Source organism: Cryptotermes secundus, unplaced genomic scaffold (assembly GCF_002891405.2).
Source record: "Cryptotermes secundus unplaced genomic scaffold, Csec_1.0 scaffold1771, whole genome shotgun sequence".
Classification (NCBI taxonomy): domain Eukaryota; kingdom Metazoa; phylum Arthropoda; class Insecta; order Blattodea; family Kalotermitidae; genus Cryptotermes; species Cryptotermes secundus.
Genome location: NW_019735487.1, coordinates 67,628 through 94,648, shown reverse-complemented (window position 1 = coordinate 94,648; position 27,021 = coordinate 67,628). Strand labels below are relative to the sequence as shown.

General features: G+C 43.4%; 1 protein-coding gene and 1 long non-coding RNA gene across 4 annotated transcripts in view; one reads left to right on the top strand and one right to left on the bottom strand.

Annotated features, from left to right (window-relative positions):
* LOC111869471 overlaps positions 1-27,021 on the top strand; it is a 72,093-nt gene that overhangs the window by 24,934 nt on the left and 20,138 nt on the right. The window lies entirely within an intron of this gene.
* The window catches only part of LOC111869469 (solute carrier organic anion transporter family member 4A1), a 90,805-nt gene that overhangs the window by 60,598 nt on the left and 3,186 nt on the right, over positions 1-27,021 (bottom strand). For both annotated transcript variants that reach the window (XM_023861037.2, XM_023861038.2), the window contains exon 2: positions 4,447-4,588. In XM_023861037.2, coding sequence (XP_023716805.1) covers positions 4,447-4,566 — 120 coding nt within the window. In that variant the 5' untranslated portion in view covers positions 4,567-4,588. The remainder of the gene's footprint in view (positions 1-4,446; positions 4,589-27,021) is intronic.

Below are 27,021 nucleotides of genomic sequence, written 5' to 3'. Positions count from 1 at the left end.
AACCGCCTGAGCTATATCACGGACTGACCTCACCTGTGTTACGACTACTTCCAAATCGTTTACAATTCAACACTCATCAATTGTCTTACCATTCGTCTCTGTATAGTGTATATATATGTAAACATATTGGAAGTTTTGTAAAATAACCTTCAAGAATTATTATTATATTGTGTAGACCTTGGTACGTCTGTTGGTTGTTTCGAGCTGTCACCTTCTGCTACAGATAGTTTGTTAGTTACAGTAGTGCCTATTTATCGTGTAGGCCCGTCAGCCAGGCTCTGTAGAGACAAATGTCTGGTGCCTTGTAAAGCTAAGCTTTGAAAAGAAACACTCCTCCTACAGTCCGGATTCATATTTATTATTATTATTTATTTATTTTAACTGAAAATGAGGGGTTTACCCGGTGGCAGTGGTACTACAATAAGACACAACACACAAATAACACACATCACACATAACACAAGACAAAACTACACAAACAATTAAGGATACACTACACACAGTGAATACAATACAAATACACTACAACAAATGCCATTACAACTAGAATTATATATATTAATGTTAATAAAAATAAACATACTGTACACTAAACAGTAACAGTAATGGAATACATAATGTCATGAGAAGATGCACTTATATTTCATCATGACTTTCCCTTCATTCCACTTCACTACACTTACGTACCCTTTACATCCTCAACACAGTTTACTTCCCTTCACTTCACTACACTTACGTACCCTTCACATCCTCAACACAATTTACTTCACTTCACTACACTACACTACACTTACGTACCCTTCACATCCTCAACACAATTTACTTCCCTTCACTTCACTTCACTTCACTACACTTACGTACCCTTCACATTCTCAACACAATTTACTTCACTACACTACACTACACTACACTACACTTACGTACCCTTCACATCCTCAACACAATTTATTTCACTTCACTTCACTACACTTAAGTACCCTTCACATCCCCAACACAATTTACTTCACCACTTCACTTCACTACACTTACGTACACTTCACATCCCCAACACAATTTACTTCACCACTTCACTTCACTACACTTACGTACACTTCACATCCCCAACACAATTTACTTCACCACTTCACTTCACTACACTTACGTACACTTCACATCCCCAACACAATTTACTTCACCACTTCACTTCACTACACTACACTTACGTACTCTTCACATCCTCAACACAGTTTACTTCCCTTCACTTCACTTCACTGCATTATTGCATGACTTCCACCACACCTTCACTTTCCTAACCTTTTTCCTAAAATTACTTGATTTACAGGACAGAGGTAGTTGGTTCCAGAGCTGGATGCTCCTATTTACAGAGGAATATTTTTCGATATCTTATCTTTTGCTTTGTGTTCCTAATTTTCCTACCATGATTGCCCCTGCTCAGATAGCATGGTCCTTGTAATGTATCACCAGGCCGTTCTCCACAGGGTGCATATCAGATGTAGTCAAGCCCACTGAGATAACGATTCTACTGCGAATATGGGTTATAACAAGATCTTATTTACAATACTTTACCCTCTCAACCTGTCACAGTCCAGCTGCAACCACTGCCCCACAACTTCTTGTCTCTATTTTTCTTTACTTCTGTCGCACATCAGAAGCCAGGTGTAAATGTGTATGGATGTAGGCTGTTTAGGAGCGTAGTTCTAGAAGTATCTACAGACTAGAAGATGCAATATTTGCATTCCCTAGGGCGAGGAATATCTTGAGAGGAACCTGATACTAGGTACATGCACCCCCTCCCCCACATCCTGCTTTTTGCCCGTCTACAGAGCATACATTCCTGTTAGGGTATCTGGAATTCTACTTCTCCGTCTTGAAGCGGAGGAAGTAAATTCTTCGAATTTTCCGGGCCCCAGTGTTATCATGAGGCAGTTTTCTGCGTCTAATTCATAAACTAGCGAAAACTCCGCAGCTCTCCGTTTCATAACAGCTATTGGGATTTCGGTTTGACAAAACAGTAACAGTAAAAGCAAGAGTGGATGAAGGTAAAGGTAAAATGGATGGGATGGACGAAAGAGGGATCAGAGTTCGAGCCCCGGTTGGAGCAAGATTTTTATCCTCTCCACGTCGTCAAGACCGGTTCTGGAGCCCACCCAGACTCATTTCTAATGGGTACTGGGGGCTCTTTCTCGGGTGGTAAAGCGGCCGTGACGTAAAGCTGTCCACTCACCTCAAACTAGTGCTGAGGTCAAGAAAACTACCGTTCTCCCATATGCCTTCATGGCGTAGTGCTTAATTAGTTAAGCATATAGATAATTTTACCTTACCACACAATGCAGACTCATTGGATACGAATTTGGTTGAGCCCCGGAGTCTGATTGGATGCCATGGGAGAGACCTAACCCCTATTCCTGGGACGTCCAGCCTACAGAACAGTTGCTATACCGACTGAGCCATGTCGGTTCCAACAGCAATGAGTAGCTGCACAACCATACTCCTGCCATGTCTGAATACTGGCTTCTCATGTACATGCATTAGAAAGGAGCACGTGGTGGAGTAGTTGGTTGAGGCACTATGCTACAAGCCGGAAGGTCGCGGGTTCGATTCCCTATGAGATCGGATTTTTTAATTGAGCTAATCCTTCCAGCCGCACTATGGCCATGGTGTCGACTCAGCCTCTAACAGAAATGAGTACCAGGAATCTTCCTGGGGGTAAAGGGCAGCGGGCGCGTAAGGCTGACAGCCTCACCGCCACCCGCGAGGCGATTGTATAGAAAATGTGGGAGCCTCAACCTCTCACAACCCGTGGGCCTCCACGGCCTGCTACAGGGATAGCTTTACTTAACCTCACGGCCATCTGTGAGCCGATTGTCCAGAGAATGTGGGAGCCTCGACGTCTCACAACCGTATGGGCCTCCACGGCATGTTACAGGGATAGCTTTACCCTTTTCTTTTTACCTTATATTAGGAAGAAGGAAACAAGAAAGTGTGTGGAATGGAAGTAAACGTGGAAGTTAGAAAGTTCTTTTATTGGTAGTTCCTTTACCGTTCATGTCAGTTGATCTGACTGTAATTTCAAATGATTTGACGATAGTGAATATCGAATTGGATAAGGAACGAACGGATTAAAGTAGCGGTGACGCTCTAGACTTCTATCGGGAGGTCCTCGTTTCGAATCTCAGTAGGGTCATCGATTATACTTCCANAATATATATATATATATATATATATATATTTTGCTTTATATCCCAGAATATAGAATTCTTCATAACCACCGCTGTGATAACCTCAAATCCTGTGTGAGCCACAAAGTTGGCCAATATTCTGATGTTTTTAAGGAGAATACGGCTGTCTTTACGCTTTACGTTCGTCTGTTTCTGCACTCATCTCAGGTCAGTACGTGCCCCGACAGACGTACTTCCCCTCTGGAGTCTGACGTTGGTTTCCAGACGCTCCCGAGTGTAATAACTGAGAATATATTTCATGACTCTTTTGTTTCATGCATATTTGGTTTCAGACAAGAGCAAGCGAAATATGAGCTCCCTCTACGCATAAAGTCTCTGTAACCTGTACGTAGGGTATACTTTTAACGACTTCATGCCAAGTATGGTGACGATTTAGTAACAGATGAAAATATTATGTCGTATCGACCCACTACTAGGCAACGGCTCTATATACACGTTCCCGCTGAGGCAGATTCTTGATAAACAACCGTTCTTGGGTAATACGTACAACAATAGGCGACAATAAAAGATACCATGTGCTGGGCATCGGAATATAAACATGCTTCTATAATAATACGCGACAAGAATGAAAGGTGTTTTCTATGTGGTCCGCGCCGAGACTGTTTGCTAGGCAACGGTGTGGTAACGCTCCTCTAGAACAATTGCGGTGCTGTGATTTCTCTGCTGCGTGGTCCGTGCTTAGGAACTATAAGAGAGCCAAATTCAGAAGCTAGCAGCTGTAGGACTACAGACGAGTAAGAGTCAGTTGTAGAACGGGAACGATAATTGAAGCAGTTGTAGATAAGAGATAACCACGGGAAGTTAATAGTTGAAGAAGAATTAGAAAACAGCCTGTGAAGACTTTAGTATGTGATTAGAAGTTTTAGTAACAGTGAGACTATTTTAATTCCGTTACAAGGATACGGCTAGTGAAGACTGAGAATCCTAGTGCGTAACGGTGAACTGTAAATTGTGTAGATCAGCGATAGCGCCATATTGCTTACAAGTACGATTTCATTTTATAAGGTGTTAATAAATCCAATAATCCAGTCCAGAACCCGTTGTTAGCCACGGAACACTGGATACGTGACAATATTTTAGAGCCTGGCTTTACCAGAATAAAGAAAACCCCGTAAAACATAAATATCTCAGTAGAAGCGATTAAATTTACGTCATTTTTAAAGCTTCATTGCATTACACTTCACAAGAAGAATGCTTGTAGGGTTACCTCCTTAACGCCCAAGTCGATTTCATCGTAATGCTGTGTGTCGAAGTGTATGCTGCCATCGAACTCCTCACTCGCAGAGAATCCGATGTTCACGTGACCGGAATCCATCCGGTGGTTCATGGTTAATGGTAGCCTCCTCCACCTGCAAACAATATTGTTTTGAATACAGGCTGTACCCTGAATTTATATCATAACTTCAGCAGATGATTCCTTAAGTAATTTTGAGTAAAAAATGGGCTCTGTTCTCAACGGTTTCGGAGCTATGGGTATTTGAAGTGTAGCGCATGCGTGTGTGGTCGTGTGTCGGCCATCTTAAAGAAAGCTGCTCTGAGAAAAGGATTGCTGATGTTCTAACGGCATGACGGAGCATCTCTGCGTTGTAGTAGAAACGTGACACGGCTTCTGAATGAACAGTTCCCTGGCCGATGGCTCGATCATCTCGGTGCAGTGATTTGGCCACCGAGTTCGCCGGATCTCACCCGGATTAAGTTGTTGCCATAGTTACAGTATAACCGTCTGTTATAATCTTTACAATGTCCGGTGAACATTCAGCGGAAAGTCACCTCATTTTAACTCTATACTCTGTATAACTCTGTATAAACTACAGTGGTAATGTTTAGGATGTAGACGAAATAAGGATTAAATATGACAGATTTTAACCTCAAAACTTAATGACTAAAATGGGATACCGTGATTATTTTTTTTATTGCTAGTGGGGTGGGACTAAGTCCCTTGTACTGCGGCCACTTCTGGCCTATTGTACCAGCCCCAGATGATAGGTGAGGGTGATTGTGGAGCAATTGGTGGAATGAAGATTGGCAGGGGAAACCGAAGTACTCGGAGAAAACCTGCCCCAGCGCCACTGTGTCCACCACAAATCCCACTTGACCGAACCCGGGCCGCCGCGGTGGGAAGCCAGCGACTAACCGCTTGAGCTGTGGCGCCGCCCCTACCGTGATTATAAGCGTATATTTCATTGGATGGCAATTGTAGAATGAAAAGTTAAATGTGAAAGCGCAGGATTCGAAAACAATGCAAATAGAATATTTAGAAACGATTTACTGAATTTTCAAGTTAAGAAACAGGTTAAGGGGACAGTACCGACTGAAGGTCAGGTATTTAAATAGGTGATAACTTGTGTTCTGCTTGGCAATATGCACAGTCAAATTTCAGTCTTGAAGTCGTGGAAAATGCGTGACAAGTGGAAAATTTAGCAGCAAGGAATGAATGTTTCGGTACGACATATCAGTGGGATTATGTTCCCTATGCTTCTAATGTCAGCCACCGGCCGGCTTTGTTAATAATTTTCATGACAGCTGAACATTTCACAGAATTTAAAAATGCCTGGTTTTCTTCCTAAAAGTAATCAATATAAGGACCTTAACAAATTTATTTGATAAACATCATTTTGCAGACTATAAACAGAATTCAGTTATTACATGTTTCATGACTCACTTACTCACTCACGGAGCTGAGCCCTTCTAGAGGAGCTGCCAATTATGCAGCTACTCAAGAACTTCCCAGCATTTTATGGAACCCGAATGTTCATTACAGTGTTCACAAGAGCCCTCCACTGGTCCCTATTCTGAGCCAGATCAATCCAATCTCTACCCTCCAATTCTATCTCTCTAAGATCCGTTTTATTATTGTTCACCCACCCTATGTCGTGGTCTTCCCAGCGGTCTCTTTCCTTTTGGCTTTCCCACCAATATCCTATATGTATTCCTCCTCCCCTCCATTCGTGCTACATGTCATACACATCTCATCCTCCTTGACTTGATCATTCTAATTATACTTGGAGAAGAGTACAAGTTATGAAGCTCCTAATTATGCAGTTTTCTCTAAACACCTATCACATATTTTATGACATTTATGTTAAATCCGAAATAGGTTTAATAAGCTATTCAGCTTCATTCCAGTATTTAAAAATCAGGCAGCTTGGCCTAACTGTAATGATTTAGATTTGCTTTCGTGAATTGGTCGGTTGGGATGTCGACAGGGACCCAGGACATTCTAACTGGGGGTTTGTCGTAATTTTCCTCAGTCCTTGCAGAGATTCTGGAATAGCACTTCGAGTAGGCTACAGTTACTTCTTTCCCTACTCCTTTCCCTACTCCTTTATAATTGGACGCCGCAGGTCCATAGTTCAGATCCTGACAATATATTACAGAAAGAACTAGTTAGGACATACAAATTATAATAGACATTTTGCAAAAGGAAGTCTTTAACACTAGTTCCTGATGTTACAAAAGAATATGTTCAACGAAAGTGGGAATTCGATGAAGTAACATTAGTTTTCATAGTAACTTTAAAGAATTCGCAGCCTTAGATGTTAAAAGTAAAGCTACCCCTGTAACAGGCCGCGGAGGCCCGTAGAGTTGTGAGACGCTGAAGCTCCCACATTTTCCAGGCAGTCCTCTCACAAATGGCGCTATGGTTGTCAGCCTTACCCGCCGGCCGCTCTTTACCCCAAGGAAGATGCCTGGTACTCATTTCTGTTAAAGGCTGAGTCGACCCCATAATGCGACAGGAAAGATTAGGTCAATTTAAAAATCCAGTGACATCATCGGGAAATTTTATGATTTATACTGTATAGTGTCTATTGGTAGGATGATAATGAATTAGAAAGGATTTGTAAGGTGGCGGTCTTGACCTTATCGAAGTAATGTCAAGGAGTTTGCCTGGAGGAATTGGAAAAAACCACACCGTGTTATTCGGGGAGAGCCTGGCAGTTCGGAGGAATATGTTTTCTGCATGTGCAGGGTCGAAGTGTAAACCAGGCAAGAGGACATCAGAAGGCAGACGGCTGGAAGAGTTTCTGTTACACCCCGGCAGTGAAGACGGAGGCAGCATGTCCCTATGTCTCCAGACTACACGGCGTTACAACCCAGAACACTATACCTTTCACGTAACTTGACACATTCTCCTATCCATGATTACTGAATTCCCTTTATTGGTGTCAGAAGTGCCGAAAGCGTGAAGCTTTACCTCCACTCCCCACATACGCACTAATGGAGTTGTGCATAGTGCAGAGCTTAACTTATATAGTTGCGAATGATGAATTGGAAAGTATTTGGAAGGAAACAGTCGCATTTTCTTAAGGGACAGAACAAATCCAGGAAACTCCTCAGTCATAACTGTCAGACCTCCAGCTTAGAATCGAATACGGGGCCTTCAGAAACGGGAGTAAGCTCTACTTAACTCCATACCAGTCATTTCTAAGAAGTTGATAGTTGTCCAGCTTGTCACATCTCAATAATTCACAGCAAGAATACGAGGTACCGTTTGTACGGAAAAGAGTCATTGGTGCATATCCTGACCGGATGTATCCAGTCCATACACAAACATCTGACATCTGTAAGATGCATTGAAATTCTATCTACAACTAGATCTTCTAAGCACTCTCTTTCATTCAGGTTAAACATAATATAAGGGATCTTGTGAAGACAGTGGGTCTGACACCATTGAAGCCTCTGTGATCACGTGACGAGGTTTGAGAGACAATTCCCACGTGTTGAATGCCATCACCACGGTGCTGTGACGTGCTGCCATCTGGGTTATGTTCCAACAATAAAGCATATTCATCATCGCATTGAAAGAAATCACAGATGAGTGGCTCCGTTCGTAAGCTGCACACTGAAGATGCCGGAAGAAACACTTGAAATATAAACGGCAGCTGTGATTAAGCTGATGATATCTGTGTGGCTTAGTCATCTGAATGCCGATAAAGAGAGGAAAACATCGGTTTCATATGAGGCAGCATATAAATAGGATCGCAAAGATTACAGTATTTTGCCCCTGTACAGGCCACTCGTGTTTCTCACTGAAGCTTTAAAATGTCTGGGTACCACTTGTAAGTGTTTTTTTTAAATTCGCTTATTGGGGGGTGGAGTTCAACTGGGTCCATTCGGCACGTCGGCCACTGATTGGCTTATTCTAGCCTGCCCCGGGTGATTATGATGATGGAGAATTTGGGGGAATGAAGATCGGCAGGGGAAACCGAAGTACTTGGAGGAAACCCGCCCCAGCGCTATTTTGTCCACCACAAATCCCACTTGCTCGAACCCGGGGCGACGCGGTGAGAAGCCAGGGACTAACCGCTTGAGCTATGGCGCGGCCATCTTTGTAAGTGATTCTTAAAGGAAAATAAAAAGTCATTAGCTTCTATGGTCGCGGTGAACGTACAAAATACATCAGAAATCATCAGTACTGGTTACGGTGAAGGAATCAAGGGTTTGAAATGTTTATTGATGGTATGAAAAGCGTTAATTATAATTTTCACCCAAAATTTCTTATGATGAATGAAGTTAGAAACAATAGTGAAAAGAAAACGGTAAGTTCTGGGGAAAAATAATTGATTGCTTTTGTTCGATAAGACACGGACCGCATAGTAAATGAGAAAGGGGGAGAATACAGAGACATGCAGACGGCAAGATGATCTCATAAGCCTCTTTTTATTGTTTTCCCAATAAGGAATGTCGGCTAAATACGATTTAAGTGTGTAAATGTTTCTTTTACGTTCAAAGACAATGTAGTTTGGGTAAAAAACGTAAAAGGTAAAGGTATCCCTGTAACAGGCCATGGAGGCGCATAGGGTTGTGAGACGTCGAGGCTCCCATATTTCCTCTAGACAGATGACGGTGATGTTGTCAGCCTTACGCGCCGGCCGCCCTCTACCCCCAAGAATATTCCCGGTACTCATTTCTGTTATGTAGCACGAATGGGGGAGACGAGGAATGCTTATAGGATATTGGTGGGAAAGCCAGAAGGAAAGAGACCACAGGGAAGACCAAGGCGTAGGTGGCTGGACAATATTAGAATGGAGCTTAGAGAGATAGGATGGAATGGTATGGATTGGATAGATCTGGCTCAGGATAGGGACCATTGGAGGGCTCTTGTGAACACGGTGATGAACCTTCGGGTTCCATAAAATGCTGGAAAATTCTTGAGTAGCTGCAGAATTGACAGCTCCCCCAGAAGGGCTCACCTCCATTTGTAAGTAAGTAAGTAAGTACTCATTTCTGTTAGAGGCTGAGTCGACCCCATGGCCATAATACGGCTGGAAGGATTAGGTCAATTGAAAAAGATCCAGTGACTCTATCGGGAATCGAATCCGTTACCTTCCGGCTTGTAGCATAGTGCCCCGATCAGAAACGCTACAGCGTGAAACAGAAAGAGATAGAATGTGGTTCTACGCCGTGGAATCGAACAAACGGAAAGAGATGAAGAGAGTCAGCGGCGGGTATGCCTATACAAAGTTGTGAGCCACTGCCGCCTGATGTCGCATCAATCAACGCCGGACAAATGTCTGCAGCCCACTCCCGCCTCTGTCATGAGCCGAGCTTCAAACTTCGTAACTATGTTAGTTATGAAAGCAAAACGAGGCTCCAGTAGCAATTTGCGGGCGACCGACCTATTGAATACTCCTACTTTCATGGCAAAAGTCTGTATTATGAAACTTCTCTGTTGCTTTGCACTGTTGCATCACTTATTCGGCAGGGGATTTTCTGAGAAGTAGTTGGTCTGGAACGCGGTCCACTCAGCCTCTTGAGGATAACCGACGAGGTATTTCAAGGAGACAGCGGCTCCGGTCTAGAAAACCGAAATTAACGGCCCTCGGGATTCGTTACGCTGACCACGCGACACCTTCTATCGACTAAAGTTGGCATTAACTTCGTCGACAAGTGGCGGCGGCTCGGTCGGTATAGTTCGCTTGTGGACTAGAGGCCACGGAGTTTGCTCTGTTTTTTTGTTTGTATTTGGTATTATTCTCGTCACCATAAGTTCCAGACCGTCTCAGGGGCCCACCTAGTCTCCTACACGACAGTTACCGGATACACTGTCGCGGGTTGTAATGCCCTAGCGGCGCAGGGGGGGCAATGGAGGTATCCCACCCGCTGCTGCCGCCGCTGTAATGCCGTGGTACAGGGGGGCGTGGAGTCAGCCCGCCTCTGTCCCCCTGTAACTCCGCATGTAGGGGCCGTGGAGGTATCCTTCCTCGCCTCCACTAGTTATGTCGTAAACTGGTACTCCTGGTAACGTCGCGCCGTCGGGGGTGTGCAGGTACCCCTCCTTGCCTCCACTGGTTATGCTGTAAGGCGTTAACGCAACCATCCTAGCTTACACTTAGCTAGGATTCTCCTATATCGGAGTTTCCTTCTGTCATACAGGCTGCCACCATCTATGNCTTCTATCTATTTACATTATTATATATATACATAATTTACAGTATTTACATCTTACAAAGACTGTCCTTCAGTCTGGACTACATAGTCTCTTCCCTACCCATTATGTTTCTTTAAGTTCTCCCCCATCAGGGGTGGAGGCCTGGAGCCTCTCTCTCTCTCTCTTTTACTTGACTCCGGAGGTCATACAAGTCCTCCTCGTTAACATAATTCTTATTCCTGCACATCTCTTCTCCTTGATATATATATATATGATTACACTAGCCCTCGTACGGGCTCACTCCTAACATAGTCCACCCTTAGTTACACAAACTGACCCACATATTATATTCATCTCTACACGCTACCCTAACCACTACCCATACGCTATAATACTTATCGTCTGATTACTATCCTAAGCAATTACATAATGCAGGTATCCTACCCTACGGGCTCACTGGGTACACTTGAAATTGCACATGCAATATCTCAACACACTGTATCACCAATACTATGGAACAACGTTATTATCACTCGGCATGGCTAATATGCGTGAACAAGACTTACTTGACATAGAAGACTGTAGGCCCTTCCGGCGCTTGTTAAACCCATATTGAGCAGCGCCTCCGGCTGACAACTGAATATTCTGTTTAAAATCAGAATTCCAAGTCTCTTGACTTTCCCTCATTTATAGTCTTAATTCGCTGATTCAGCGTGGACGGCAAGGGGGTAGATAGCTCCTCCCTTGTGTTCTAATTTCCTAAAGTTAGGCTTTCATTGGGTCTTATCGGGATGGGGGCAGAACCCCCCCCCGGGCGTCTGATCGCTGTGTATTTACTCATATGACCATCTCCAGTGGCCTAGTTAGCGGAGCGTCTTGCATACGGTATTACGCATGAATGCTGATTATCGCATTCTTAACCTCATTGCGTGTCCATGTGTTGTCATCTTTGCTCTTTCACTGCAAAACACTTTTCGCAAGGCTCCAGGCACCTAGGTAATGACTTAACTTTTCAATCCCAAATTTGCTCCTCAACACGGGTACAACGCAGTTGGGCGTGAAGATGACCGCTTACCTCAATCTAATTACCAAATATGAATGATGGAGCTATTCTTCCGCTTCCGCACACGACCTCATGGTTTGGTGCTCATTAATTAATTACTGAGACCATTGGCCTTGCCACAGCTGAGGCGTTTAGTCGCCGGCTTCTCACCGCGGCGAACCGGGTTCGAGCTAGGGTCAGGATGTGTGGAATTTGTGGTGGACATATTAGCACTAGGACATATTTTCTCCGAGTATTTCAGTTTCCTCTGCCAATTCTTATTCCACCGACTGCGCCACACTCATCATCATTTCTCATCCGAGGCTGGTACAATAGACCAATTAGTGGTCGACGTACCAAGTGGACTCAGTTTCACCCCACCCCAAGAAACTAAAAAAAAAAAAATTACCAATATTACCTTTATCTGGTAAGAGCCGGTAATGTGCAGTCGGTATAGTGACTGGCAACAGGCTGGACGGCCGAGGGGTCGGAGTTCGAGTCGCGGTAGTCAAGAATCTTTCCCTTCTCCACGTCTTCCAGACTGGCTCTGGGATCCACACAACCTCTTGTCCATTGGGTACGTGGGCTCTTTCCCCAGGGTTAAAGCGGCCGGGGCGTGAAGCTGACCACTCACCTCCAACTAATGCCGTGGTCAAGAAAATGTAGATGTAGACATCCACTCCCCATACGTCTTCATATCGTATTGCTTAATTATTTAAGCACAGGAATAACTTCACCTTTACAGCGTCGTTAAATATACCGTATGAAGGGCGAGTGATGAAAAAGAAAAAGGGGATTATATGTAGCAGAAATATCTGTCTTCTAGGAACAGTGGATTGGATTCTGAGAGCGACAGCGTAACAGAGACATGTGACAAAACTTCAATGAATTCAGATTAATATAGTATATATAGAAAGGTAAATTTGTCCCTGTGTTTAATTAATTAAACACCATGCATGAATGAAAAATTATGGCGGAATCAAGATACAAATCCACCAGTCTTCACCTCGGCACTAGATGGAGGTGAGTAGCCAGTTTTACCTCCTGACCACTTTACGCCTGGGGAAATCGCCCCCGGAACCCATCGGATCGGAGACTGGGTGGGGCCCAAAGCCAGTCTGAACGCTGTGGAGAAGAGAAACATCTTGACACTTCGGTGAATCCCAGCATCACCTTCCAGAATGTAGCACCCTTCATAGTCACCTGTGAGAAGCTCCTTTCCAACCGAACTATGATGTTTATAAATTTTCCGTGAAGAAGTCAGTGATAAACAGAGTCTGAAGTCGCCATAAATGTTAAGCTGAAGACTAAGGATACCTGGGTTGTAAAGTCGTGTAGTTCGATAGTACATAGACGCTTCGGAAGGAACTACTGCGTCAGTATTCAGGATCAGAAAGTATGCCAATAAACAAGGAAGAAGTAGTCATCAAGCTTCTTACTTGAGTTACTGTCTGTGCTTCTCGACGGAGGCAATACGTTCCATTTGAAACTTCCGTGGAATTCTGCCGGACAGAAGCCATCACGTCACAGAAGATGGTATTTCTAAGCGACCTTATTCAGGCCGGTAGCACGACAACAGTTAATTGCTGAGCTAAACCCAGTTCAGTAGCTTGCGCCCAACAGTTCACCTTCCTAGCGATGTCGATGCGGTAATACCAGAAGCAAACAACTGTACTGACTACACAAAGTAACGGCAGTTGGGACTTTGTACTCGGGCTCTGCTTCGACGCGAGGAGGACAGGAGACGAGGCTTTTCAAGTTAAAATCAAAGTCACACTGCGACTGACGGTGGGTCACTCTGTCTGTCTTGGTGTCGAGCCCCGGCTGAGGTTCATGATTAAATGTTTCTTCTTGTTTGAAAGTTACTGTCTTGTACATGTGGGGCACCCTCTCTGACGAGAAGTCGGGTCTGTTATTTGTCAGTTATATTCGGCCGTAGTAAGTCAATTCTCAGTATGTACAATTATTTACAACTTTTTTGTGAATACCTACTCCTATGTATAATATGTACAAGGCCTCCGTTAGTCCAGACTCAGTAGAGAAGATTATGCTCCATTTCCAGTAGCTTCCGCTACAACGGCAGTATAGTCACTTGAACGGTCGTATGTTTGACAGCCGAGGAGGATTTTAACTGTATAACTCCAGCTATATACAGCTGATGTCAGAGTTTTGTCAATTGGAGATAACAGGAAATGTGTAATAAAATTTGTAGACTTGAAACTTAGATAGAAAAGGATATGGAAAATAAATGCAATGAACCAAATCAGCAAATCTAATCTATAAACATCAATTAAATGAAAATTTGTCCTGTGCTTAACTAATTAAGAACTAGGAATTGAAGACATACTGGGGAATGGATGTATAAGCCATATTTTCTTGACCTCGGCTGCTGAAATTCTTCAACAACTGCTTACGGCGAAGATATTATGAACAGGCAAAATGTTTGCAAAATTGTATCGTGAATTTGAAGCGTCAAGAATTGATGTTCATGATGAAATAAGGAGGGGAAGGTCATCCGTTGTCACTGATGAAATCATCCAAAAATTTTATGAAAACATTCGTGATGACAGACGTTTATCTATTGATGAACTTCAACAATGTCCAGAAGTGTCAAGAACTGTTCTCCATGGCTAAGAGAGCCGGCGGGAGATTTCTACGATGCTGGAATAAAAAAACTCTTCCCAAGCCCACTAAGTGCATTGCTATCCATGGTGACTATATTTTAAAAGTAAATAAAGGTGTGTTGTAAAAGTGGTACAAGTAAATCTCCAAATAAAAAATGCTTAACAAATATTTCCTGGACTTTGTATCTTTACTTTCCTTATATCTTTCTAAATATAATATAATATTACAGAAATGCGTTATACGGTAAATGTCACATCGACTTAACCCAGAAACACCAAATATCGAAAATTTCGACATTTAAAACACCATATCTAACAGCATATGACATCTGTTGACCTTTTACCGGAACTACATAATAAAAAGGGGGCACACGGTAGCGTAGTTGATTGAGGCACTATGATACAAGTCGGAAGGTCACGGGATCTAATCCCGATGAGGTCATTGGATTTTTTCAATTTACCTAATCCTTCTAGCCACACTGTGGCCCTGTGGTGGACTCAGCCTCTAACAAAAATGAGTACCAGGAATATTCTGGGGGGTAAAGGGCGATGTGGGAGCCTCGACGTCTCACAACCCTATGGGCCTCCACGACCTGTTACAGGGATAGCTTTACTTTTACTTACATAGTAAGTAATAGCATTTGGAGGTATTTTTCACTATATCTGAAGTCTTCAGAGTGTTTCTGTATGCAATATTTATCCAAGAAGTTTGACTTGTTTCGACTTGGCGTTGGGGGATTTAGAATTTTCACCTCTAGGTGTAAATAAACGATTCTCGAGATGAATTTCCGATACTCAGGAACGAGACGAGAAGTTCGTTAGCTACTGCTATGTTAGTAAACTTTGAAGTTGTTGTAACATTTAATCCCTATATCATAGAATTCAGCACAGTACCCCCAAACAGCTGAACTGGTTGAAGTATTTCTCGCACTGGGAGCATCCGAATTTCTTCCCCACCGAGACAGGCAGTTGAGGAGACTGACATGTAGAGAGTCTCCCTCTGTCGAGGGGTAGAGAACAAAGTTGTTGGAGAGCTTAATGCAAATTCTTCCTCTCCATCGTTGAAGCTGACTTTAAATGCATTGTGGGAAGAGATTCCGAGTGGAGTCAGAAGTTCAGTTGTTGAAGGGTGAACTCTCAAGATCAACAGTACGCACATTTGATCCCAAACAATAATCTCTTCAAACTGTCTCGTAGGAATCATTTTCTTAAGCATACTGGAAGCTCATGCTCCTATCCCACAGGTCAGTTATGAACTTGTTCTGAACGTTTAAAAGTTATGTTTGTGTCTACAGGGAAACATCGCATCTCTATTAAAGCTATCAGTCCGGTCCGCGCCATAGCTCAAGCGGTTAGTCGCTGGCTTCCCACCGCGGCTGCCCGGGTCTGGTCAAGTGGGATTTGTGGTGGACAAAGGGGCGCTGGGGCAGGTTTTTTTTCCGAGTATTTCGGTTTCCCCTGCCAATCTTCATTCCACCAATTGCTCCACAATCACCCTCACCTATCATCTGGGGCTGGTACAATAGGCCACAAATGGCCGCAGTACCAAGTGGACTCAGTCCCACCCCACCAGCAATAAAAAAAGCTGTCAGTCGCTAATTGTGTGTAGGGAGGCACATATTTCATTCTGAGAACCAGATGAGTACCATGAATACAAGATATGAAAATATAAAAGGAATTGAACAAATTTTTATAAGCTTATGAAGATGTAAAAGTTATTGGTCAGGTTTTATATAAGCTTATAAAAAAGTAAGTAAGTAAAACTATCCCTGTACCAGGACGTGGAGGCCCATAGGGTTGTGAGACGTTGAGGCTCCCACATTCTCTAGACAATCGGCTCAAAGATGGCGGTAAGGTTGTCAGCCTTACGCGCCGGCCGCGCTTTACTCCCCAGGAAAATTTATTTAAGCTTATAAAGAGGTAAAAATTATTGATCAGCTTCTTGTAAGCTTATGTAAATATAAAAGGAATTCATCAGGTCTTGCATAAGACTACGAGGAGGTAAAATGGCTGATCACGTTTCGTGAAGGGTACAAAGGCTGACTTCAGTGAGTATATAATAGGCTCTCAGGTTTGTGTGATTCGAAGCTATGGCTCTGGTTGCTGTGAGGAGCATTCCCTCCTGCAATTTAACATCATGTAGTCTGGAAGAAATCTAAAAAAGTTTCGGAGAACATACTGCCTCCATCTTCAGTGTCGAAGAGTAAACCAAGTTAAAAGCAGACTTATTAATTGGTCTAGAAATTACTCCTTGATCCAGAAGATAAAAGTAGTACGTTTCTCCGAAACGACGGTAGAATTATACTAGACTACATGGCGTCACATTGCAGCCCATGGTAGCCATCGACCTTGAGGTTTCGAAAAGAATGGAGATTTCTTGAAAAAAAAAAGCCGCATGAATGGCAAACGAAATGCTTCTCATGAGATGGATAAAAATTCTCGCAGTTTTCTTCAGTCAGACAAATAGAAGGCAGAAATAAGAATACCGTCACCTACAGATTTTATGCAACACTGCGTACATAAATAGTGTGAAATGCTTAAACGAACGATTTGGTTTATGTTCCTAGAACGTCTACCTAGACAAAGAGAGGCGTTTAGAAATTCCTATGTATGGGCAAACACACAAAGAAGAACCAAATGAATAAAAGAGAAAAATAAACAGACCTACCAACCTAAATTTCATGTACCGTGTGAGGCATGTTACGTCATACCTTGTGTGGGCAACCTTACGGAAAGAAAATTCCCTGTTTAAGTATGTTCGAACTTACCAGAAGCTAAGAATATTCGAAGCTGATAATATAATCTTAAAAAAAATCCGTGGCTTTAGCCCGCAAGCGAACTATACCGACCGAGGGACCGCGGCTTGTCGGCGAAGTTAGTGCTTTCTAGACCGGAACCGCTACTTTTCCATTCAAGTAGATCCTCAGTTATCCTTGTGAGGCTGAGTGGACCCCATTACAGACCCACTGCTTCTCAGGAAACCCTAGACCTCTGGATCTATAGCCAGGAACTCTGACCACTAGACCAGAGAGGCGGTCTGGGAGTATAATCTAATGAGATTTAAATGATGACGTCACGTGACGTTCTGCGCCACAAACTGGTGAACCGAACATGTAAATATCATTTAGAAGTCAGATATCAAACAGGTTTATCTGGAGGAACGTTCCAGACTTGTATTCGGGAGGTGCTGTATTCGAACCTCGGTTGGGGCACCGGCTATCCTGAGTGAGATTATTTGTTATTTCCCCTAGTCATTCCAAACAAATACCGGGATAGCACCTCCATTAGGCCATGACCACTTCCTTCCAAATCCTTACCAGTTCATCAGTACACTATGTAGTTTAGCTACTGACAAATTCGTATTATGACTCACAAAAGGGCAGGAGAGTAACGTTGTACCTATCCTTTAGGGCCTAAATTTCTTAAATTAGGCTAACGAAATCAGTACGCTGTCTGCGTGTCTGCTGTCAGCTTTTGAATCCCTGAACCGATCTGTATGAAACTTAGTATGTATATCATGGCATCTGAGCCCATCTCAACGGCGTATTTCATAGATCCCTCCCATCAATCTGTGTATCTATAAACAACTCAATAAAGTTTATCCCCCTATCGTTGCTAGGCAACGGTTCGAAAAACACGTTCCCGCGGCAAAGAATAACACGCAACAACAGAAGAATTGTTGGATTCGTCATTTTCTCTGCACTTCGTTTCTTATCAAATGAGAGTCCGTGTGTCTCTCTGTGTGTTCACCTTTGAATTGTTATGTAACAGTTCTGTAAAGACGTTCTCGCGACAACGAAGAATTGTTGGAGGCGTTTCATATGAGGTTCGTGTCATATCAAAGGAAATCGTTTGTCTCTCATTTCCTTTTCAGTGTGGGATTGTTTGACACCTGAGAAACAGATGTTCGCGGCCCGCATTCTGATAATGGTCGTGATAAGTGACCAAGGTTAACAGGTTTCACGATAAGAAGATACGACCTTTGTCTGTCTGGTTGTTAACTTTTGTACGAGACGTAAAAATGAAGGTTTTACCACTTCTTACCAACTTTGTAACAATTATGGTTCGCTTGTGGCCGATCACAGTGACCGAGCTTTCTAAGGCATGAAATAGGTCACGCCATAGCTCAAGCGGTTAGTCGCTGGCTTCCCACCACTGCGACCCGGGTTCGATCCCGGGTCTGTGTCAAGTGGGATTTGTGGAGGACAAAGTGGCGCTGGGGCAGGTTTTCTCCGATTATTTCGGTTTCCCCTACCAATCTTCATTCCAACAATTACTCCACAATCACCCTCACCTATCATCTGGGGCTGGTACAATAGGCCAGAAGTGGCCGCAGTACGAGGGACTTAGTCCCACCCCACTAGCAGTAAAAAAAGGCATGAATTGTCTTCGCCAGCTCAAACACTGGGATCGTGAGTTCGAATCCCACTCAAGGCACGAATGTTTGTGTGCAATTATTCTGTGTTTGTGTTGACCTGTGTGTAGGTAGCTGCCATGCGCCTGGCTGTTCCCCCGTCCAAAAAGTCCTATCGACTCTGTACAGGATTACGAAAGTGGAAAAAAAGGCCATGGACCAAAGAATTGCTGTAGAACCATTGACGAATTAATGAAATGATTTCGCTTACAGCTACTCTCTCTCTCTCCACAAGTGAAACTCTTAGTCTGCCTGCTCGATATTGCTACAGCAGTGTTTCTCAACCAGTGAGCCGCGAGGAGTTGCACGATTTTTGAGAGTTATTTTTTGACGCCGTAAATAGCTACACTATATAGCATTGAATCATAGGATTGGTGATGAATTGAAAGGGATTTAGAATCAATCAGTAGTGGCCTAATAGAAATGCTATTCCTACACTGAGGAAATTCACGATAAACTTCAGTCAGGAAGTCGTTGAAGATTCGAATAAACGTCTTTAAAATACAGGTCTATAGAGGTACCGCTGGGTGGACTCGGTTAGTGAGTTAAATGCTTGTTTATCGTTTGTCCAACGACACTATATTATACTATACAGCGACGAATGGTAGGATGATAAGTGAATTATGAATTGGAAAGTAGCTTGGAATAGATATATTATCGTGAAATTTTCCGGGAAGGATCGAAAAAAACCAAGAATGATTTTAGTTTCATTTGAGACGGCGCAGCTTCATTTCCTCTCTGACTCTTAAAATGGAAGATGTACCGTTCTTGGAAAAGTCGGTTAACTTCTACCATAATACTCGACTTCACGTTCCAGAAGAAAGTACCCTTAACGACCCTGAAGGAGAAGGCAATACTTCGGTAACAGTTACCAGAGAGTGGAGAGTCACGTGCAAGAAAATAGTACGCTTTATTTTCTTTCGGGATTAGGAGGGGGAGAAGAAAAACACTTTTCCAGCCGTCGCTCGAGCTCTTTGGTGTTGGATATTGTGAAGGCGAAGAATTTTCCGTTATAGCAGGACAATAGCTTCAAACAGTAGCAGCGAAATGTTGATTTTCTCTTTAATTTATGACGGCGTATATAGTCTGCAAATGCAAATGATTTCATGCCGTTCTAAAGAAATGAGTTTAACGACGCTCATCTGAATAATACGAGGTAGAATCAGTAAATGGGCCACAAATTAATATAAAACGTAAAACATGTGACATTAGAACCCGGAACAAACATTTATTTCTCGACAAATCATCCACCAACATTGATACATTTGTCCTATTTCGTCGAAACCATCAGGATAGAAGTTTCTGACATTTGCCATCAAGGTGGAAACTCTTTACAGACACTTCGCATCATAAACAGGAAACATATTTCGTACGAATATCATTTGCACTGAGTCCTTTTACCCACAAAAATTAAAACGCACAACAGAACGCTGCTCTTCGTTAGTACACTCCTGAAGCACGGTCGCCATTTTGACTACTGAAAACAGACTCTGAACTGCGCATGCGTATCTGCTACCTAGACTGGCACGAAGCTGGACTGTGCTGCTACCTAGTGATACATAGAGAAAACCTATTACATCCATTTCAACTGTTTTATTTCCATTTGTGTCCTATTTAATGACGCTCCCTCGTGTATGTTGCTTCCTGTTTCCAAGGAGACATACCCAGTTATGCATTAAAGAAGTCAGTCTGTGTAATTGCTCTTTGTTGTGACAATTAGTCTGAACTCATAGCTACAATATGTGATCCAAGAGGCGAGTTACTGACGTTGCAGGAGGTGGCATGTATAGTAACCACTATAATTTAAAGAGTTAACATGACGTATTCACTTTTGTGGACTTTCCGAAAAGATTCAGAACTGTATTGGACAGTCAGATCAAAGGCATTCATTAACTACTGGCAGGAACAGAAGACATTAAAGCAACCTTGTAAAGAGGTCTCCCCCCATGGTGAACTTTATCAAGTCTCTTTACCAAATTTCAGTGACAAATTAAAGCCTTAACAAAGACTGCAAATCCTGCTTCCACCATCAGAGATATCAAACGTTTGTTCACATAGATTGAACTCTTAGATGGTTTTATGCATACTAGATGCCCACATCACCAATCAAAGGGAAATAAATTATGAGAAATTCTGATTTAATATCACGCTGTGTATCTTGTTGCTGTGAATTATTTCCCTACGTGGAACAACCCTCATTCAATCAGGGGTTGAACAATTAGTTGTACCTAAGGTTACGGTACCTGCGCGGTCCAAGGCATGAACTGTCTACGCTCGCTCAGAGGCCAGGATCGTGGGTTCGAATCCCACTCAGGACATGAATGTTTGGTGTTTGTACGTGTGTGTGCGTTTTTCTGTATTTGTGTACAGGTTAGAGGCCTTGCGACTAGCTGATCACCCATCGAAGGGGTCCTGCCGAGTGTCTTATGATCTAGTAAACCAAAGTGAAACGGAGAATTTCGTGGAGGTGTGCCAAGGCTCAAACTGGGGCTATAGCGCCAAAGGAAGAAAATGTATTTAGAATTAGATGGGAGATATTTGTAAGTGGCCGGTGGCCGTAGGATATCACGGAGATTATCTGTAACAAAAATATAATGCTGTGACGCTTGTTACTGAGAGAGAAGTTGTCAACGCATGAAACACTTTCTGCTAAATCAGGGTGCAGAGCTATTATCACTGGATACGCTACTCGTTATGATCAGTGTTTAACGAAATGAATGGTAAAATAATTACCACGGATTCCGAAATACATGTTCTTCCTTCCTTTCCTTAGTTCTTCGTTTTTGCTTCATATTTTCTGGATTATTTATAAACTGGACAGGGTTTGGAAAGAGTAAAGTGGCCCCGATATATATCAGTCATAGCGACGGGCTGCGGGCTGGGTGACCACGGTTCGATTCCCGGCTTGCAAGAGTTTTCTCTGTTGTACAGCGTCCAGATCGGCTCTGGAGCTCACACAGTTTCCTTTGCCACGGGCACCGGGACTTCTTTCCCAAGAGTTAAAGCGGCCAGAGCGTGAAGCTGGCCACTCATATTCAGCTAGTGCCGAAGACAGAGTGGAGCTACACATCCACTTACGTATTCATGGCGTAGAGATTAAGTACGGGGACAAATTTAACTTTTTTTAAAAGAGCTGTCGTGGTTTAATTGGGACACTCTCTGGGCATTTTCTGGAAGGTATAGAGTGAAACCGTGAAAAACACCAGCAGGGTAACCAAAGTATTAGGTCGAGATTCGCACCTGGCACTTTCAGGATACAAGTCTATAGTGTTACAGCTACGCCGACAAGTCCTGTCTCCCCTTTGTTTCTTGGTCATGAAGAGAAAATGCAATTGCAACCAGATACCCATTGTTCATATTAAAAAAGTAAAGCTGCCCCTGCAACAGGCCGTGGAGGCCCATATAGTCGTGAGACGTTGAGGCTCCCACATTTTCTAGACAGTCGGCTCACAGATGGCGGTGAAGCTGTCAGCTGTCAGCCGGCCGCCTTTTACCCCCTAGAAGATTCCTGGTACTCATTTGTGTTAGACGTTGAGTCGACTCCAGGGGGATAGTGTGGCTGGAAGGATTAGGTAAATTGGAAAAAAAAAATCCACCTCATCGGGACACGAACCCGCGACCTACAGGCTTGTAACCTGTGATATTCATAACTTTTGAAGCTTACGTATGCAATTGTCATCATCACAACTGTGCTACATGAACACATATTCAGAGAAACGCACGTGAAGTGGTTTATACGGATGCACGTCCACAGCGAATGTTAATGGGGCACAGAAAGACATTGATTGATCACTGGAGACGAACTAGAATTAACCTATTGCAAATAGAGCCCTCAGTTGCAGTCATCTGCCTTGAATGTTGCCGATAAGGTATTAAGACTCCGTGATATAGGGCCTTCCCGCGAAAATAAATTTGTCCTTATGCTTAATTAAGCATCACATCATGAAGAGGTATGGGGAAGTAGAGTTATAGCTCCATACAATCTTACCAAACATATCAGTATACCGGTAGCGCTATACACTTGTAATCAGAAGGTATTCGGTTCAAATCTCAACTACGACACCGGTCATTCTGATTGGGAATTTTCATGACTTTTCTCAGTCTCTCCAGACAAATGTCTGGATCGTGCCACAGTCGCTCCCTCCAAAATCCCATCTCTTTCATAATTAATCACGTGTCTTACCATTCGACGTTTGTAGTCTAGATAACAACAGCGTCGTTCAATAAACAACGGGTCCACGCATTTTCAATTTGTTACTAGATAATTATGAATGGTTAGCGTCTTGCTCCAGCCGCTTTACACCCAGGCAGAGAGGATCCATTGGACAGGAGGCTGGGTGGATCGCAGAGCCATGCTGTGGAGAAGAAATACATTTCCTTTTCTGCCTGAAATCGAAGTCCGATCGTAGCCCAGTTACTACACTATCCGAACAAACTCCGTGGTTTTAGTCCTCAAGCAAACTATATCGACCGAGCGAACGCCGCTTATCGGCGAAGTTAGTGCCAACTTTAGTGGATAGAGGATGTCGCGTGGTCAGCGTAACGAATCCCCACAGCCGTTAATCTCGGTTTTCTAGACCGGAACCGCTATTTCCTTGAAATAGCTCCTCAGTTATTCTCACGAGGCTGAGTGGACCCCGTTTCAGAACCACTACTTCTCAGAAAATCTTTTAGCACAGGGAATCGAACCCGGGACCTCTTGATCTGTAGCCAGGAACTCTGACCACTAGACCATAGGGGCGGCCTTGAGCTATGTCTTAAATTAGGTCACACACTTGATATTCAAGTGATAAAGAAGTCATTTGTTGTTACGGAATATGTTTTCCATAAACTTTTATCAGAAATTCCCGCTGTGGGCCCGTATCCTGATCCTGTCTATTCCGGTTTGCAAATCGAAATTACCAGTATTTCACTAATATCCTTGTTTTCTGTCCGAAAACTGCTTTTCGCGGAGTTTTGTTTTGTCGCTCTTTGCGTAGAAAAAAAGAAGTGAATCACTGTGACGTCATAAGTACACGTAAGATTCCACGTCGTCACGTGCAAGGTTGCCTTGACTTATACCTGGATTCTTTCCAAGGGCAACGCAACCGGTACCAAGCTGGGAAGGCACAGGTAGCAAGGATTATACGTATTAACATTTTGAATAAACTTACATTGTAGCATCCTGTTTCACCGCATAGATCTGGTTTTGCGTTNGTTTTTTTTTTTTTTTTTTTTTGTCTGTGTGCAACTTCAGTTACTGATCACTTGTCGTTTTTCGTTATTGGCATAACATGTTTCGGCCTGACCGGCCATCATCAGGTGTACAGGTTGTTGCGGCTCACTGCGAAGCTGACTCGGACATGCCGGTCACGGTAGCCGAGCGGTCTAAGGCCTGAACTGTCTTCGCTCGCTTGGAAACCGGGATCGTGGGTTCGGATCTGTTTCCTGTGAGGTACGAACTGAATTCTTATATATTATTCTTATACGCTGCCTGTCACGGTAGCCGCGCGATCTAAGGCATGAACTGTCTTCGCTCGCTCGGAAGCGGGGATCGTGGGTTCGGATCTGTTTCCTGTGAGGTACGCACTGAATTCTTATATATTATTCTTATACACTGCCGGTCACAGTAGCCGAGCGGTCTAAGGCATGAACTGTCTTCGCTCGCTCGGAAGCGGGGATCGTGGGTTCGGATCTGTTTCCTCTGAGGTACGGACTGAATTCTTATATATTATTCTTATACATTGCCAGTCACAGTAGCCGCGCGGTCTAAAGGTTCGGCCACACAGAGCGCTACGTATGCGACGCACGCTATGTTCGCTATACGAACATAAAAATATCTTCCTTTATTGCCAATGTGACTGGCCATACAGACTTCCGTACGCTACGTACGCTATGTTCCCTACGTTAGCTGCGTCGCAGAGTGTACACAGCGTACGTAGCGTGTGTAGAGAACATAGCGTAGCGCTCTGTGTGGCCGAACCTTAAGCCATGTACTGTCTTCGTTCGCTCGGACGCTGGGATCGTGGATTCGAATTCCACTCAAGGTATGGATGTCTGTGTGCCTTTTTTCTTTATGTTGTACTGTGTGTAGGTAGAGGCCTTGGGACGTCCTTATCCCCCGTCCAAGGAGTCCTACCGACTGTGTATAGGATTAAGAAACTGAAAAAGCAGCCAAGGTCCAACATATGACCGTAGAACCATGGATACATAGATAGATAGGTGCCCACAGTTTACTTCTGGTTATATGGGCTAACCATGTGTTTTATTTAGGTGCCCGAGCTGCACGTGTTTTGCCTTATCTGTAATATGTTGTGTCATACTGCTTTACTCTTATTTTGAGGTACGTATGCATATTCAGTTATTTCTTTATTATTTTTTTCCATCTCAACACAACAGCCATTAACACCAATAAGCTCATACAATGTGACATATGAATGAGATTTTTGTAGTTGATGTGTTGAGCCGGGAAAACAGTAAAGAAATATATGTTAACACAAAGGCCGCGCCATAGCTCAAGCGGTTAGTCGCTGGCTTCCCAACGCGGCGGCCCGGATTCGAGCCCGGGTCTGGTCAAGTGGGATTTGTGGTGGACAAAGTGGCGCTGGGGCAGGTTTTCTCCGAGTACTTCGGTTTCCCCTACCAATCTTCATTCCACCAATTGCTCCACAATCACCCTCACCTATCATCTGGGGCTGGTACAATAGGCCAATCAGTGGCCGCCGTGCCAAATGGACCCAACTGGACTCCACTGCCCACTATGCGAATTTAAAAAACAATATTAGGTTTACAGAACAGGATGCACTCCTTGAAGATTATATTCCGTTACTTTGAGTATCATATATACAGTAATGCTTAACTAAGCCCGGGTACTTGGTTGAGGCACTATGCTACAAGCCGGAAAGTCGCTGGTTTGAGTCTCGATGAGACCACTGGATTTTTCAGTTCACCTAGTCCTTCCAACCGCACTATGACCCTGGAGTCGACTCGGCCTCTAACAGAAATGAGTATCAGGAATCTTTCTCGGGGTAAAGGGCGGCCGGCGCGTAAGGGTGACAACCTCACCGCCATCTGTGAGCTGATTGTCTCGAGAAAATGTGGGAGCCTCGACGTCTCACAACCCTATGGACCTCCACTGCCAGTTACAGGGATAACACTACTTTTTTTACCTTACTTTACCATAATTTTCATCGTCACCATTTTGTTTCTTCGTACAACGAAATGGTGAAAGAGGTGTAGGTCGGCTTTTAAAAATTCGATAGCAATTTTCGCCTGTTTCTTTATAATGAAGGCAGTTTTATGAACCAGACACAATGTAAGAAGTGGTTGCGAGAGTATGATAACATTAAATGGAGAAAGTGCAACCAAGTGGCTCTTAGCGTGGGCTTTATGAGTTATGTATTACTGCCCAACAGAGTGACTAACGCATTCCTCGTGAGTTTGTGTTCGACTGATGGTAATATACTTGAAGGTTGTACCAAGATTACATAGAACAATTCTGTCTTGAACATTGTAGCGAAACTTTCAAGCACATAGGAATCTGATGTAAGAAATGTTAACCCTTTCCATGTTATTCACGATATATAAGACTTAAAAGCGTGAGTTCTGTTAATCTGAATTAATTTTATCTTTGGCACAATCATTTAAATAAGCGCTTCATGTCTTTCCAAGAGTATGAAGAGCATGTTGCTGTGGAAATGTCACAGCGGAATGTGACTTATAACATTTTGTGACGGTGGTAAATTAATATAAATATTATGTTTCTGGACGATGAATAATGTCCAGAAACATAATATTTATATAGAACTTGTCGGCGAAGTTAGTGCCAATTTCTGCGGTTAGAGGGTGTCTCGTGGTCAGCGCAACGGATCTCCACTGTCGTTAATCTCGGTTTTCTAGACCGGAGCCGCTATTTCCTTGAAATATCTCTCGTTTATCCTCACGAGGCTGAGTGGACCCCGTTCCAGACCCACTGCTTCTCAGAAATTCTGGTAGTGCCGGGAATTGAACCCGGGACCTCTGGATCTGTAGCCAGGAACTCTGACCACTAGACCACATAAGCGGTGTTTGTATAGAAGGTGATTTCCTTTCATACAAAATCAACTTGCAACTATTTATGGACTTCCTTAAGAGTTCCGTATGTAGTTTCTATTCGGGGAGGGGGTTGGAAAATAAATCAACGACAGTGGAAAGCTGACAGATATATTCCATAACGGTTACTGGACTTGAGGTTGTTACAGCGGTAATTATGAGTTCTTTCTTCAGGTATATAACGCCATGTAATCCGGCGAAAAGACTATGCACATACTTTCTCATATAGAAGTAAATTCTAAAGGGTTCTGACGACGGTG